General features: G+C 44.9%; 1 protein-coding gene across 1 annotated transcript; it reads right to left on the bottom strand.

Moving 5' to 3' along the window:
* Window positions 1-1,548: 1,548 nt before the first annotated feature.
* MCFD2 (multiple coagulation factor deficiency 2) lies at window positions 1,549-11,352 on the bottom strand. The gene is made up of 4 exons (XM_012638870.1): window positions 10,987-11,352; window positions 5,333-5,493; window positions 4,463-4,622; window positions 1,549-3,056 (listed from the first exon to the last, which is right to left on the bottom strand). Exons 2-4 carry the CDS (start codon window positions 5,479-5,481, stop codon window positions 2,925-2,927), a joined length of 441 nt encoding a protein of 146 aa, XP_012494324.1. The 5' UTR covers window positions 5,482-5,493; window positions 10,987-11,352; the 3' UTR covers window positions 1,549-2,924.
* Between the last annotated feature and the right edge of the window lie 4,613 nt (window positions 11,353-15,965).

The following is a 15,965-nucleotide window of genomic DNA, read 5'->3' as shown; positions in this document are numbered from 1 at the left end:
ATTTCTCCAGAAAAAGAACTTTTTAACCTCATTCCCAGGGCACATGAGCCTGTCTGCTGGTCTCCGGGAGTCGTGATCACATACAGGTCGCGGCAGTTCTGTTTTCAGCACGGTCCCTCATCCCTGCTCTTCCTGCTTGGCATTCCCAAGCCAAGAGCTCTTCCGGCTTGATTTCTTCAGGCAACCTCCGATTCTGTGGAGGCAGAAGAGGGCCACCTGAAGTCACCTGTCAGGAGACCAGATGAGACACAAGCTCCTTTGGTCTGGCTCCTACTTTTCACTATGGCACTTGACTAGATCCTTAGTTTCTCCCTTGAGAGAGAATTCATTCATTTATTCATTCATCCATGCATTCACTCAGCATTCATATGAAGGAATATAAGCAGCAGAGAAGACCTTTGTCCCCTGCTCCTGAGGAGTCATCGGTTCCTTTACAGACCCCCAGTCCCCACTCTTCATGAGGAAGGGGCCTGGGCTCTTCAGGCAGGCTGGGGAACAGATGGCTGTTCATCTAGCACCTGCTCTGTGCTAGGCACCGTACCAGGTGCTTTATCTATTTTCTCTCATTTTGTTAATCCTCTTAACCACTCTGTAGGTAACTTTTATTACAGTTATTTTTTAGATAAGAACCTAAAGTCTAAAAGCTTCACAGCTAAGGAGTAGCAGGCCTAGGATTTCAACTCAGGTCTGCCTGAGTCCAAAGCTTGTGCTCTTTCGTCATGTAAGGCTCCCTCTCCTGAAGGGATTTATCCCCATTTTAGAGATAAGGAAACTGCGGTGCAGAGATGTTCCTTAGCCATTCTGGAAAATTCTTGAGGCAGGCTGTGAAAGAAGGCCAAGGGTTCACATAGGGGAGACAATGGGTATGTGTAGGGAACTGCAAATCATGCTGTGTCCCTAATGTCCCAGGCCCATCTCCATGGGAAGAAATTCCATGGGAATTTTCTAGAAGGAAAGGCAGATAAGCAGGACCACAAAGACCAGCATGGGATAATTACAAAGAGCAGCCACCCACAGAGGAGGAGAGTGTTCCAGGCTTGTTTATTTAAAGGGGAGACTCTACCTTCTCAAGATCTACTTCTCTCCCTCCCTATTCACTAGATCCATCCAGAGAGACAGCTCTGGAAGAAGAGCCAAAGTAAGGTCCATGGGTCCTGGGGGGAAGAACAGGCAACGGTAACTTCCTTTTCAACAAAGTGTGTCATTCCCAAATGCCAGGCAAGACTGCATGTTTTGCTTGGGCCTGGGATGTTTTCAATAATGTTATCTAATTAAATGTTCTGGGGAAGAACAAATAGTCACCAGACTCAAGAAGAAAACACTATATATTCTCCTAGAGAATGTTGTCATAATCAGAATTTGGCTGAAGGATAAAGATCCAAAAGTGATTTCATTCAGAAGAAAAATGCCTAATTTACCTCTGCAAAAGGAGCAGGGTACAGCCGAGGACAGTCACAGGACCTGATAACAGTAGACACATGTTAAACAACCAAACCCTTTATGTAGCAGAAGCAGCCTATGTGGACAGAACCAACTACTCTATTTTGTTTCATCAGTTTTATTGGTTACATATCCAGAATTCATCATAGAAATCTTTCAAAATAATGAAATATTACAAGAATAGTTTACAAGTTAGCTCTGATTGCACAAATACTTGACACAGGAAACCATTTTTACAAATACATATGTTTTCTTATAAGAATACTTTAATAAAGAAAATAAGTCTCTATACATCTTACAGCAAATTTTATGAAGTTTCTTTTTCCCATTCAACCACCATTTTGGGTTTTCCGTTACAGCACATCCATGACATCCAATAAACCAAATTACACTCTGCGCTGCTTCTCATGTTCAAATCCTATTAAGATTCATACTGTTAAAGAGTTTTGAGGCTTCCTTTTCTAAAAATCTTTCCTGATTTGAAAAGAATCCATGTATTCAAGCTAGAAGAGATAATTTAAGCAACATTCCTTCTAAATAGAACTTGTACCAGGTTCATCACTGTGTTCGGTGAACGATCTTGTCACTTCCCACTTAGGCTAGACCAGCTAGTAGTTTTGCCCCTGCTGTACCAAGTCCTCACATTCCTAACAATTCCTACACTGCAAAACAAAACCCTTCAAACAAGAGTGAAATACAAATATTAAGAAAGCTAAAACATTACCATTGATTAGAGAATATGATTAAATTCAGGGTCTCTCCCAGATCAAAGAAGACAGGAAAGAAATAAAGTATAAGGACGTGGCAGTAGTTGTATAAAACACTGAAAAATCTGAAAAAGGTTAATCACTTAGGCCAGTGGTGTATCATTTCCAAAATGCCAGAGGACACAGAATCTTAGACTCTGTGGCCAATTGAACTCAATATTTGACAGTCTTCTTATGCTGTGGCTTTGAAATAGCCTAATAAATATCCACTTGCGCAGAGCAAGTAATCGTTTAGACCAGGGGAAATTTACAGAATACTGACCATGTTCACCTGAAGAGACAGGACCGCACCAAAGGGAAATATTTGGCATTCACTCCATTCCTTCACTGTTATGGAAAAGTGCTGAAAAGTGTGTCAACTTGGCAAAGCTTGTTTTCTTACTTCTCAGGTAGCATGAATTAAAATTAAGAAAACTAGCAGTATTTTACTACAGTCAAGTTCCTGAGTACTCAGCTCCAATTATCCAATATTCTTAAAAAGATGCTTTAAGCAAGCCCTGTCCAATAAGAGATTTAACAGTACTTGGCAGTACAAGATGTCCCATTTCTCCTCTATTTCTTTTCACTTCTTTTTCACCCCAGTGTAACAAATTGCTACAGGTTTTTACCAAATGCTGCAGCAGTAGTTGAAAATGAGTTATTTTGCATTACCAAAAGTGTTCAATCACATTGTCACAGGTCACATTTGCATATAACTAGGAGATGGCCAAATAATGTTTACTGCAGTGATTTTGCAAATTCAGCATAGTCAATGTATCCATCATTGTTCTTGTCATCATCTCTCAAAACACCATCTATTATGTTAATCAGTTCATCTTCACTCATTAGTGGTGCCTGTTCACTCCCCTCCTACAAAATATAAAGTAGATAATGATGAGTTGCACATTTTACTGGAAGAAGTGCTTAGATAATGTCCAAAATGTCCATGCTTATGCATGTCCAAGAACTCTTTCAAGGTAGTACGTGGCTATTTCTAGGCATTCATAAATCTATGTATCAGATATAGAGTCAATTTATAATAATCCAATTTAGAAATTAAATTTGCCACTTAAAAGAAGGCCCTTCAAATTATGCTCTTGCTTATTTGTTTTAAAAATTCCTGTTCATCCTTTTCTAATTACAAAAGCAACACATGTTCATTGTAGAAAGCTGGGTCTGGCACACAGACAATTACGAGTTTCATAGATTCCACGACACACAAACCCATCCTAGAGAAAAGTCCAAGACCTCCCAAGGGTCAGCTCTGTGCACTATTTGTTTGATAAAGTGAAAACAGAGACAGTTGGACATCTTGGCATCAAAACAAGAGGAAGAAGGCACTGCCAACCAGTAGAACCTGTTGTGTGATCTTTGAGGAGAAAGTATTTCCCTTGCTCCAGAAGCAGGTGCAGCAGGGCTCACCATGCCAGGGGCTAAGCTAAGGCCATTCACATGTGTGGCTGGCTCTTCCTCTGCCATATTTCCCATATCCACCAGCCTTCGTCTGCCAAGACTGTTGAGTCTTAATTGCTCTCCCTAATGCCATTCCCATTGATCCTCACATCCATCAGTTTGCCTCCCACAGCGAAGAACCTTCCCAAAACAATGCCATTTGGCTGTGCAAAACTGTTAGCACTCCCTGCTGCCTTCAAGCCAACCCCAATCTGTGCTCCTGGCAGCCAGTGTGATCACACCCACCTCACACTTTGCCTCCCCTCCTCTTGACAAAGGGCAGCATGGCAGAAGAGGGTGGCATGAAATTTGGAGGCACAAGATCTTGATTTCATTCTACTCCCTAGAAAATGGGAGTAATATCAATGTCTATCCCTGGCTACTCAGGCTGTTGCAAAGATCGAATGAGATCTCTAACCTATTTGAAAGTGCTTCAGAAACTATGGAGCACCGTACAGTATGACACAAACCCTGAACAACTGCCACGTCCCTCAGTCCTGGATTCACCATTCTCCGCAAATGAAGTAATTCCTCCCCTGCTCTGCAGTTTCACTGTAGTCTGTCTTCTTAGGCCCTGATTCTCAAACCCTGACACGTAGCAGAAATACTTGCAGCATTTGTAAAGATACAAATGCACAGCCCTGGGGCTTCTGCCTCAGCAGGTCACCCTTTGTGGGAAGGACCAGTGACTAGGAAGAGGCAGAACAGGGCAGAGAAAAGAGAAGCAGCATTCCTGATGCCCAAGGACAGCACAGGTCATCAAGATCGGGAACCAAAGGCAGCCATTCCAGGATATGGCCCCCCCAAGCCACTGCCACACCTACCTCCTTATGGACATGAGTGATGGCTGTGGAGAGTTCTAAGCCGTCAAGCAAATTATTGCCATCATAATCATGCATTTTGAAATAGTGGAGCTGCAGTTCTTGTGGGGACATCTCTGCTTCTGGTTTGTTGATGACACCTTCTAGATGCTCCATGATATGCCTAAAAACAAACAGTCAGACTCAGACCACTTGGCAGAGATGCTGGGATCATGCTGAAGCCTTAAGGACTTTGAAAAGTTCAAGATCTTAAACTTCATCCAGCTCAGCAAAACAAACAGCAACAGTAGCAGACCACACTCAAGGCTAACATATATAGACAGGGCCATGAAAGGAGTAGAGAAAAAGTCGACCAGTTCATCTGTTATGCTGGCAAGGTTATAGTGTTTTTTCCTCTTTATTATTAGAATTTTGTTTTAACATTTTGGGGCCATCAATTAAAAAAATACATTTTTAAAAATAATTCAAGGACAACAAAGTAAAACATATGAGGCTAACTGGCAAAGGACAAAAGCTGCAACAAATGATTCAATGTTTGAATGTGTCAATTTAAAGAAAGGTCTTGTTACAGTCAAGAAACCTTAGTTATTTTCTGGATTCTGCCATTACTATTAATACTGCGTGCGTGTGTGTGTGTGTGTGTCTGTGCTGAAAGAGAGAGAGACCGGATTCTGACAAGTAATTTGTCCCTTTTGGGCTTCAAGATCCTCCACCTGTGATAGGATGATGAAAAAAGAACGCCTGGCTTACAGGTGGCTACAAGGAATAAATATCACCCTTGAACAATGTGTAGGAGCCATATAAATAGGGGGAAAGAAAGGAGGAGTGAGCGTGCCCTCACAGCTGGCCGCACAGCCCCGGCTGAAGACGTACTCTTGGTCGTGCACTGCGTTCTTATCCAGGCCCACGTTGCTGGGATGGGAGGAGCCGGCCCCAGGCCCCTCAGCCCTGGCACTTAGGGCACAGAAGGCCCAGAGCAGGCCACACAGGAAGGAGGTTCTCAGCAGCCTCAGGGATCGCATGGTCACCGATATCTGTAAGATGGGAATCACAGAAGATGAACACAGAGCAACAGAGTGAAGGTTTGTCAAAACTTGTCACAGTATGCTCCTGGGAAATCCGAGGGAGCAGCGAGGTTAGGGAAGAGAGCACGTCGAACTAGTCCATGGCCAGCTCTGCTACTAGACTGTGGGATGACCCTGGGCACTCCAGGTCCCCGTCACTCAAATGACGTTTCCTGAAGCACCTTCAGAGTGCCAAGCAACTCTGTGAGAGCTTAAAGGGATTTAAAGATAATTCCTGCCTAGCAAAAACTTACAGTCCACTGAGAGAAATGCTTTCTACCAAGAGCACAAAGAAAGGCAGAATGTGAGGTGTCCTAGAGAAAGAAAAAACCCTCTGGGAGTCCAAGGGAAGAAGTTTCCTCTGGGTGAAGGAAGATCAGAGAAGGGTGACAGAGCTGGTGAGACACTTTAGCTGGCCTGGACAGATGTGCGGGGACAACAGGAATGTCGGAGCAGAGTGGCAGGTGCCCTCAAGTGGGAAAGGAACTACCAGTAGTTTAGTAGGGCTGGAGCCTACAAGGTATGAAGCAGACAGAAGAGGGGGTAGGCTGCAAAGGTTGAACAGGCCACAGTGGACATGGCTTTGCACACTAGGCCAGGGGCTTCACATTCCCTGAGGATAAATGGAGAGTCACTAACAATTTGTCAGATAGGATCAGAGCTTGGCTTCAGAATGACTCATCTGGCACACAGTGGGGAAGGTATAAAGTGGCGAAGACAGGACCAGAGGCAGGAACGTGGTAGCGGTAAGAGGCTCAGATCAAGGTCTGCAGCAGTAGACATGGAGAAGAACCTATTAACTCCTCCTCTCCCACCTCCCAGTGCTGTGATAGTGGCAAGTAACATAACCACATGAGAGAGCACTAGAAAGGAAAGTTACAGACAAATTAGGATTCCAGCAAGTACTACCAGGGTGTGGCTACACTTAGAATTGTGGTCAGCAAGGCAACACAGCCAGCTACGGAGCAAGCTCCCTGAGGGCAGGGAGTACTTTATCCCCACCAGTATTCCCCACCCAGGGTCTGGCAGGCCTTCAGTAACTGTTGGTTCAGCTGAAAGTCTTGGTCCTCCCTAGGGCCTATAGACTGACCTCAAAAAAGAAGGTGAAAGACAGCCAGGAGACCTACATATTAATACAAAAACAAAGACCTGACCTAACATTCACTTTCCAAAGACAAGAACAGATTCTGCCCGACAACAAGGGCCAGTGATTTCTAATGGGCCAATTGTAGTGCACAGCTCCAAACTCACAGCAGTAAAGATAAAGCACAAGGTACCGGTCATACCTCACACACCACACACTCAGCTCAGCTCAGAAGCTGCTGCTGTCTCTACTCTCCGCGCCTGGGGCTGGGGCTGGGCTGGGGCCGGGAAGAAGAGGTGCTTGAGCCCTCCTTACCTACCCTAAAAGGCTCTCAGGTAGGACCCTGAGAGTATGCCACACTACAATGTTTAGAAAAATTTCCCGAATCCATTTTGCCCATTAGTTGTGTTACTTCCTACGGCCCCTCCTTAAAGGGCACACTAGTCACTGGGAGTGCAGTGTAACTTTCAGGTTGCTAAACAGCAGCATCTAGTCTTACCATTAAACAGTAACATGAAACTGCAATCTGTCATACTTAATGATAGGAAAAGATGTTCAATACGAATAGGCTGCAAAAGTCTGTAAAGAATAATTCATTTTTGTAAAGTAAAAAAATTATGCATATTTCACATACAAAACAATGACTAAAAACTGTTAAAAGATTATCCTGAGTCATGAGATTAGGATTGTGACTTTCTTTTTTTCTTTCCAAGTGCTTTTAAAATTTCTACTATAAACATATTTTTCTTCACAAATATGTACTTAATGTAATCTAGCCTATAATTTTGTTCCAATACTACATACATAGGATTTTTAAAAGGTATTTCTAGTTAGTTCTTATCTCCAGAAAATAGTTCAGGAACAGCTAGAAACTACACTTTCAATTTTACTAAATAAAAGGGTTAGACCCTGACAAGGCCACTGCCACTGTACCTTGTACTAGCAAACAAGGTCTCAAGTTACTCCTAGCAGTGACCGCCTAGGATAGAACAGAACTTGTTCTGACCACAAATCTTAGAGTTCTGGGACATGAGGGACCATAGAAGGGAATCCAGTTCCTCCCAAGCTTTTCAGACTCATTGACATGAAATGTCTCTTTCTCTAGCAAGACTCCTTCAATTCCAAGTCTGCCTTAGGTATTCTTCCCATAAGCTACCAATGCTGCCCTTCAGAAGGCTGCTGTCCATCACCGATGACAGCTGTGAACGAATTCTTGAAAACTGCCTGATTACTTGTTAATGCCCCTTGCTGGACTAGGCCATGAGAGGGCAGGGACTGAACCCACACTCCCAGCATTGGGCACAGTGCCTGGCACAGAGGCTGCCATGGTCCTTGGAGAGCTGGGGGGATTATGACCTTTTCGGATATGCTACCAAGTTTTAATGTTGATGTAACTGAGAATAAAACTTTTCTTTTGGAGATGTCTATTAGAGAGACAGATAGTTGAACTGAGTGATCACTGAACTCACGGCAGCATTTCCTCTAACTATGTGGTTGGATGCTTAGTACATCAATTTGGGGTGTGTGTGTGAAGGTACAGGTGGGGGGTTCTATTTAGATAACACCAAAAAGCAAACAAGTCATTAATCATACAGTAACTGTGGGTCCAAATTATCCCTTCTTCAAAGGAGGCAGGATAAAGGCCAAGAACCATTCATTTTGAACTCATCCCACTTTGGTTTGCTGTTATAACAGGTTTCTAGCCATTGGAACACAACAAAACGAAACCCATAACACGAAGAAAAAAATCCTTCCAAGGGCTGCATTGAAAACAGGGAATCTGACTGCCACCTAACAAACTAAACTGCTCACAGTCAAAAGGAAATATAAGCAACTCCCTCCTGCCCAAAGAACAAGTTGCATCATCCACACTCCAACTACTTAGCTCAAGGCCATGGGCAAAGAGCCTGAAGATAAACCCCAGGAGTTCCAGAGCTCAATGGACTTGTTCAGGAAATTATAAAGGCCAGGCTGGAGAAAAATCCAAGGGAGGAGAGATTTCGGCAAAGGGATTTCAGAACACCACCCTTGCCTAGAGACACCCCTCACAAGGAGCAGCCACAGTCCTGGGAGGAAAGTATCGGCCCTCCCATAGTGCCCTGGCTCCAACAGGGTTCCTCTCCTGCTCAGCAGCTTTTTCCTGTCCCGCAGCCTTTGCTCCATCTGTCTGTCCTCTCCCTTCCTTCCAGAACAGGTTCAAATGTCACCTGAGGATTATTCCAGCCAACACCAGTTGCTCCCTTCTCTGACCTCGGTCTGTAACCTCTCATACTCACTTGACCTCAATATACAGTCACATATTATTCTCCTTTTCTGTTTTCCTCTTTTCTTCCCTGGCAGGGCCAAGGCCCTGCCTTCTCTCTCATGTACCCTACTGAGCCCTGGCTGACGTCTGATTCAGTGCAGTGGGTCCTGGCACCTAGGAGTATTATTCCCTATCACAGTGGATGTAGCCTAAACGGGAACTTCCCTCCCTCCAGTGATTTGGCCCACCCTTTCCTCTCAGTGTGTCATTAGCCCTATCAGCACATAAGAGTTTAGAGCCAGTCTTTCTGCCAGCAGCTGGTAGCAGCTTTTCTTCCAGGCCCAGGATCCTTGGTTAAGAATTCAAACTCAGCTAGGTGTGGTCCTATAATCCTAGCACTTTGGGAGGCTGAGGCAGGAGGATTGCTTGAAGCCTGGAGTTCGAGACCAGCCTGAGCAACACAGTGAGAACAGTCTCTACCAAAAGTAAGAAAATTAGCAGGGCATGGTGGCATGCACCTATAGCCCCAGCTACTCAGGAGGCTGAGGCAGAAGGATTGCTTGAGCCCAGGAGTTTGAGGTTGCAGTGGGCTATGATGACATCATTGCATTCTAGCCCAGGCAACAGAGCAAGATCCTGTCAATACATACATACATAAATAAAGAAATATCAAAGATTTCAAAAAAAGAATTCAAACTCCAAGCAGCCAAACTTACCAGCATCCAGACTTCCTGTACCCAGAGCCAATGCCAAAGAAAAACTCTGTTACTTTCCCAGTTAATCCTGCCATGGTCCTGGACTGAAGGCAAGAAAATAACCAAGTTTCTTGGCTAAAGAAACTTCTACATGGGCTAAGGGTTCAGAATTGTACTGAAAAAGCAGGCATTTAATAACTTGATCTATTTGTTCATTTGGGGAGCCCAAGGAGCAGCTATGCTTCATTTATACATTTAACATACTAACATTCTGGTAACATACTAACAGCTCAAGGTACTGAGATTAGTACTGTGATCCAGACAGACTCCTCTCAGACAGAACATGGCCTGGTGGAAAAGAGAGACCAGTAAATAGACACCCACAGTATACCGCAGAAGCCCCAACTCACACCTGAAGTGACATATGAAGGATAAGGATTATTTCAACCAAAGGATAGTGCCTCAGACTGAAGGAACATACTGTAAAGAACATGTAAGCCCAGAGGGAACTTGTTCCAATCTAGGAACTAAAAAAGATTCCATATGGTTCAAGACACTGTCCAGTGCAGACAGATGAGTCTAAAGTTAAAGGAGGACAGGTCACGAAGGGCTTTAAAAGCCCTGTTCAAGAGCTTGGAAGAGCGAGGGAATCCACTGAAGGCCAGAAAGGGGATGAGGGGAGGGCTCTGGTGACATGATCAGACTTCCGTTTTGAGACCATGGGTCAAGCTTCCCTGTACAAAAGAGACTACAGAAGATCAAGAAGGGATGCAGGAGATCAGTCAGGAAGCTACTGGGGTAGCCCGGAGGGGAGAGAAATAGTGGCCTGAACTAGGCAAGGCAGAGGGATGGAAGTGGGGAAGTGAACATATGCAAGACAGCTTTGCGATGGATTCAATATGGGAGGGAGAAGGTGAGAATGATGCCCAGGTTTCTGGCTTGGACACCTGGGTGGATGGCGGTGCCAATGCCCGGTGAGGGAATACAAGAGGAAATCAGCTTCCCCCGCCTTCCCACTCCCCTGCCCCATCACAGCCCAGCCAACTTCTCCCGGGGCGGACGGGACCCGTGGTCTCCCCTCAGGAAGATGGGGGAACCAGCGGCAGACGGAGAATAACGCCTCTGGCCCAAGCGCTTTTGGACCGGCCCAGGGGCAGTATCCACCCGGCACAGCTGGTCCCACAGGCAGGTCCTGGGGGCCCCAGGGGCCAGCGAAGAGGGAGAAGATCGGCCCGGCCGGACCTGTCTGGCTCCATAGCGCGCGGCAGGGACACGGGATTCCGCGCCTGAAGACAGGCCGTGCTCCGAGGCTAAGCCCGTCCAGAGCCGGCCGGCGAGCCCCCCACCCAGACCATTCCTGCCTCCCATCCTGAGCCTGAGCATCCAAAAGGGACACCGGGATCCCGTTCCACTGCGACGACTCAGTGCCACTCACGGACCTCCGCCGCCAGGGTCGGGCTCCGCCGCCAGCCAGTCCACTCACTCTCACGGTCCCCGCAGCAGATGCGAAGCCCTCCGGCATGAGCCTCGTCAGCCCCCGTCCCCAGAACCCTCTTCCTCGGCCCCGCCCACCCCTTCAGCCGGCCCTGCGCACGCGCATTCCCTGCATCCCGCCTATTGGCGCCGAGGGGCCCCGCCCCTGTCCCGCGGCCGGCGGAGGGGACGGCTTTTGTGAGTCCACGTGTAGAGGGCCGGCGCCCAGCACCGCCCGTGCAGACTCAGTTCTTCGCCTGCCTTCCCGAGGGCGACACTTGGCTCCAGCCCGGGCTGGTGGGCCCCTGGAAGCCTTAGGGGCCCGGCATGTTGCCAGGCAACTCCGGAAGCCCTCAGGAACCTGGTTCTACGTGGGACGTGGGATGGCGGATCCGGATGGGGCGGACTCCAGAACTGGCTTTCAGCTCCGCCTCCCGCTCACCTATACCGGTTCTTTGGTTCAGGTCCGGTGGTTCTTCCAACTGCAGGTTGGGAAGAAAGATAACAGGAATCCTAATTTCTCTCGTAATGAAAAGGCTAGAAGATGCTGGAGCCGGCCGCGGATCCTGCGTTTTTAAAATTGCCTACTTCCAGTTTCTTGCTCCGTTCCACAAGCTGTGTCAGCTCAGTCCCATTCACTTCCACGTATGAGTGCCACCAAGACTTTAAGGGCGACCCAGTTCAAATACTACCTTACCTGTACACTTCGTGAAATCAACTGCTTTTATCATTCAAGAGAAGACAAAGCACTTAAAAGCAGGCCCATGAACAAATAAAGGAAACGAATAGATAATCCCTGTATAATCTCGCCCTTACACCTTTGCTGCTGTACAAGATTGTCATTCAGTAAGTATCTATTGACCAGATGGATAAATGCATATAGGACAGTCATTTTTTAAATCCCTCTCCCATTTGTGTCAATAAAATACATAATCGTTTTTCATGAGTCTGGATCCGGAAAAGGAGACAAAGAAAATGGTTAAGTAGGTAGATGATCCGAGAACCCTTCTTGCAGTCTGCTTTAATAGACCAGTGCCTTGAAAATTGGCCAACACCACTGCTGTTGACTGCCTCATCTATTCTCCCACCTTCATCTGAGATTGAAATCTGTCAACTCTATCCCAGAGAAAAGTCTCAGAATCCCTAAGTTCTGAAGAAACCCTGTGAATTCAAGAGCCCTTCTCCTTTCCTTACTGTGAAGTTTGGGTTAGTTTGATTAGTTTATTCACCCCCCCTGCACCTGCCATTCATCCATCTGTCCATGCATTTATCCATCCCTTCCTTTGTTCATTTATTCGTTAACTTAGTGACATTTCTTGAGTAACTTCTATGTACTAGGCACTGTTTTAGGAGCTACTGGAGGTACAGAGAACACATGGTTGCTTCAAGAAGCTTAGTGCCTGGTAGATGGATAAAGTGTCCTCATTCTATTTAATCAATACATCTGCTTTTTCTATGGATATTATCCTCTGTCATCTCTCTCTTGAGTAACCAACTGCTCCCTCTCTACCAGATCATACAAGATTGCTTTTTGGTTTCTTCCCCTCTATGCTACTGAAAGTGCAATCTCCATGCAAATCCAGTGGTCTCTTTGTTCAGTGTTTTTATTTTACCTGCTCTCTCAACACTGTTTTGTCACAGTCAACCACTTCCACTTTGAAACATTTTCTTCCCTTGTTTTCTGACACCACACACTCTTGGTCCTCCTACCTCACTGGTTATTCTTTCTTGGGTTCTTTAACTGGCTTCTCATCCTCTGCTCAACATATAACTATGGAAGTGCCCAGGGATCTGTCCTGAGTCACCTTCTCTATCCACTGTCCCTATGTGACTTCATCTAGTTCTGTGCTTTAGATATTTAGAAGCAATGTAAATTGGCCAAGAGTCCCATAACTTGGAGCCTCACTGGGTTGAAATACCCCATTTATTTTGTGTATCTAGGCTCAAACAGCACAAGTGGAGACAGAGAAGAGGCAGCTTTATTTGGAGGTAAGATGGAAGGCCCAGATAGCCAGATGGCCTCTAGGCAGCATCTCTTTCTTCAGCTGTTGTTTTGAATTGTCTCAAAACAATGTTTTGCCTGTGTAGTGTATTCCAGGGTGGATGAGAACAGGAGTGAGAATAGGACTTCAATTTACACCTTTTAGTATTGCTTTGATTTTCTAAGCTGTATAGGTAATGTTCCTTATTTGGAAAACATAAATTGAAAAAATATTTAATAAAAACAGTTTGAAGACCCTTTAGATAAGTTATTTGATTGTGATTACTATACATGGAATTGACCAGAAGTCTAACAAATGATTGAGGGAAGCCTGTGTCCCTAAAATCTCAAGCCTGGTCAACAACAGTCTGTTGCTGTTCAACTTTATCACAATCCCTGAACCCCAGAGTTCCCTCCAACAGGGATTGGGATGCAAAAGGAGAGGATTCTATGCAACCAAAGGGAAGAACAAGAGCAGGGCTTCCAGATTCTCCAACCAAGAACTTAATACACTGCCATGGAAGAAACTGCTGTTTCTGTCCAGCAGGGTTGGATGTGGCTTTTTGGCCAGGATATACTGTTTTCCATTCTCTTTTTCTCTGAATGGAAGCTTCTGTTGTTTCTTCACATTGTGCATTGAATATGCTTTTTTTTTTTACATTTTATTGTTATATAGTATATACAGAAAACTACACATATAGAAAAGTGTACAGCTCAATAAATTTTTAGAAATTGAATACTTCATATGACTAGCACCTGGATCAAGAAACAGAATAACACCCACACCCTAGAAGTCCCTGTTGTGCTGTCTTACAAACACCGCCCTCTCCCCTAAAGGGACCTGATATCCTGACTTTTAACACAACAGAGCAATTTTAACTGTTTTTGCATTTTATATAAATAGAATCACAGTATACATACTCTTGTCTATGGCTTCTTTTGCTCAACATTATTTTGAGATTCATCCATGCTGGGCATAATTTTAGATGATTTATTTTCATGTTGGTGGGCTATTCCATTGTGTTGATATATACTGTATTCATATTATTCATTCTACCATTGATGGATACCTAGGTGATTTCCAGTTTTAGGCTATGCTATGATTTGAATATTTGTCCCCTCCAAAACTCATGTCAAAATTTAATTTCTGATGTGTCAGTGTGGTGGGGCCTTTAAGAGATAATTGGATCATGAAGGCTGTGTCCTCATGAATGGATTCATCCATTCATGGATTAACAGGTTAATGGATTAATGGGTTATCACAGGAATGGGACTAGTGGCTTTATAAGAAGAGGAAGAGAGACCTGAACTAATGTTCTCAGCCCCCTCACCATGTGATGCCCTGCACTGCCTCAGGACTCTGCGGAGAGTTCCCATCAGCAAGAAGACCTCACCAAATGTGGCCCCTCAACCTTGGACTTCTCAGCCTCCATAACTGTAAGAAATAAACTCCTTTTCTTTATAAATCATCCAGTTTCAGGTATTCTGTTATAAACAACAGAAAATGGACTAAGACAGGATATTACAAATAATGCTACTTTGAACATTGTAGAACATGTCTTTTGTTGCACAACTGTTGACGTTGCTGTGAGGTGCAACAACAGACACATTCTACAATGTAGATGTTCAGCTTTATCATATACTGCCAAAAGTGTTTCCAAGTGATTGTGTCAATATAAATCCAGCGGAAGCATATGAGAGATCTGTTGTTCCACACCCTCCCCACTACTTGGTACTTTTCATCTTTTTCATTTTAGAAAAGAACTTGTTTTTTAGCTTAAATCACCAGACCACGAGAAGCCACATCTGGACCTGAAAGAGGGGCCTTCACGCTACACAGAGTACTTGGACTCTAAGCTATGTGTAGGAGCTATGTGTAGGCAAGAATTCAGTGTTATCTCCTTTGTGGAAGAGTGAGTGCATTCCATGTAAAATGTGTATATATGAAAGAGAGGTGTACATAAGTTTCACGTAACTAGAGAACTGCACCTGGTGATCACACTGGGTAACAACCCAGTTTATAATTTTTGACCCCCTTCACATTAGAGGCTAAAAAACATTAAGCACCAACTTTTCCATCTTTTTTTGGAGCTAGATGACCATGTGACGGGGTTCTAGGTATAATACATACAGGGAACTTGGGGAATCTTTTGCTTTTCTGATAAAAGCAGACCTTCCTTTTTCTGAATGGGGATGCAATGCCTCAGCAGTCATTCTCCAATGATGAAGGGAAGTTGTGGAGAACTTCAAAAAGACTGCCCCAATGCCATGGAGTGGCCAAACCAGCACCAGCAGCTGCCTGCCTCCAGGTAGCTTGTTATGTGGTGAGAGCTCCTATTTGTTTAAGCCACAGTAAGATAGTTACTTGCAGTCCAAAGCATTCCTAAGTGATACAGAGATCCAGCAAGATGTGGATTCAAATGTGAACTGAATTTATCAATCTGAGGTCACCAAGGGCTCGGGACAGTTTCTACAGAGTGCTGGGCAGCAGCCAGATGACAGGGGGTGATGAGTGACTAGTGGGTTAGCACTGGGGAAGCAAGAACAGGCAAGTCTTTCAAGAACTGGCTGTAAAGGGAAAGGAAGAGAAAGGGCAGTAGCAAGAGGGGACACAGGATCCAAAAAGGGTTGACTTAAACCTGGAGGGCTTCATGTATGTTCCAGTTCTTTTGGGAAGGAGCCAGTAAAGAAGGTGAGATTGACCCCCATAATATGCTGAAATTAGAAAAAAAAAAAAAAAAAGAAGGTGAGATTGAAGAGACAGCAGAGTGGACAAAATTGAAAGAACAAGGTTACCAAGGAAGCAGAAGAGAATGGATCCAAAGCTCAGATGGGGGTTAACCTAAGAAAAACCAAGTTCCTCTTTCTGGATCACCAACTCTTCCCCCTCTTGCTAGCTGCTGTTTATGACCACACCAGGGTTGAGTGGGAAGACGGATTGCGGAGTGGTGAGGGGAATAAGGA

Source organism: Propithecus coquereli, unplaced genomic scaffold (assembly GCF_000956105.1).
Source record: "Propithecus coquereli isolate 6110/MARCELLA unplaced genomic scaffold, Pcoq_1.0 Scaffold136, whole genome shotgun sequence".
NCBI classification, from domain to species: domain Eukaryota; kingdom Metazoa; phylum Chordata; class Mammalia; order Primates; family Indriidae; genus Propithecus; species Propithecus coquereli.
Note: the sequence above shows the minus strand (reverse complement) of the source record. Positions and strands in the feature narration are given on the sequence as shown.

What these genes read in the sequence shown, in the direction of transcription:
- MCFD2 (XM_012638870.1), bottom strand. Translation starts at nt 5,481, where the DNA reads ATGCGATCCCTGAGGCTGCTGAGAACCTCCTTCCTGTGTGGCCTGCTC. An exon ending in AACGCAGTGCACGACCAAGA is followed by an intron (nt 4,623 to 5,332) that starts GTACGTCTTCAG and finishes GTTTGTTTTTAG; the next exon opens with GCATATCATGGAGCATCTAG. An exon ending in TCACTCATGTCCATAAGGAG is followed by an intron (nt 3,057 to 4,462) that starts GTAGGTGTGGCA and finishes TATATTTTGTAG; the next exon opens with GAGGGGAGTGAACAGGCACC.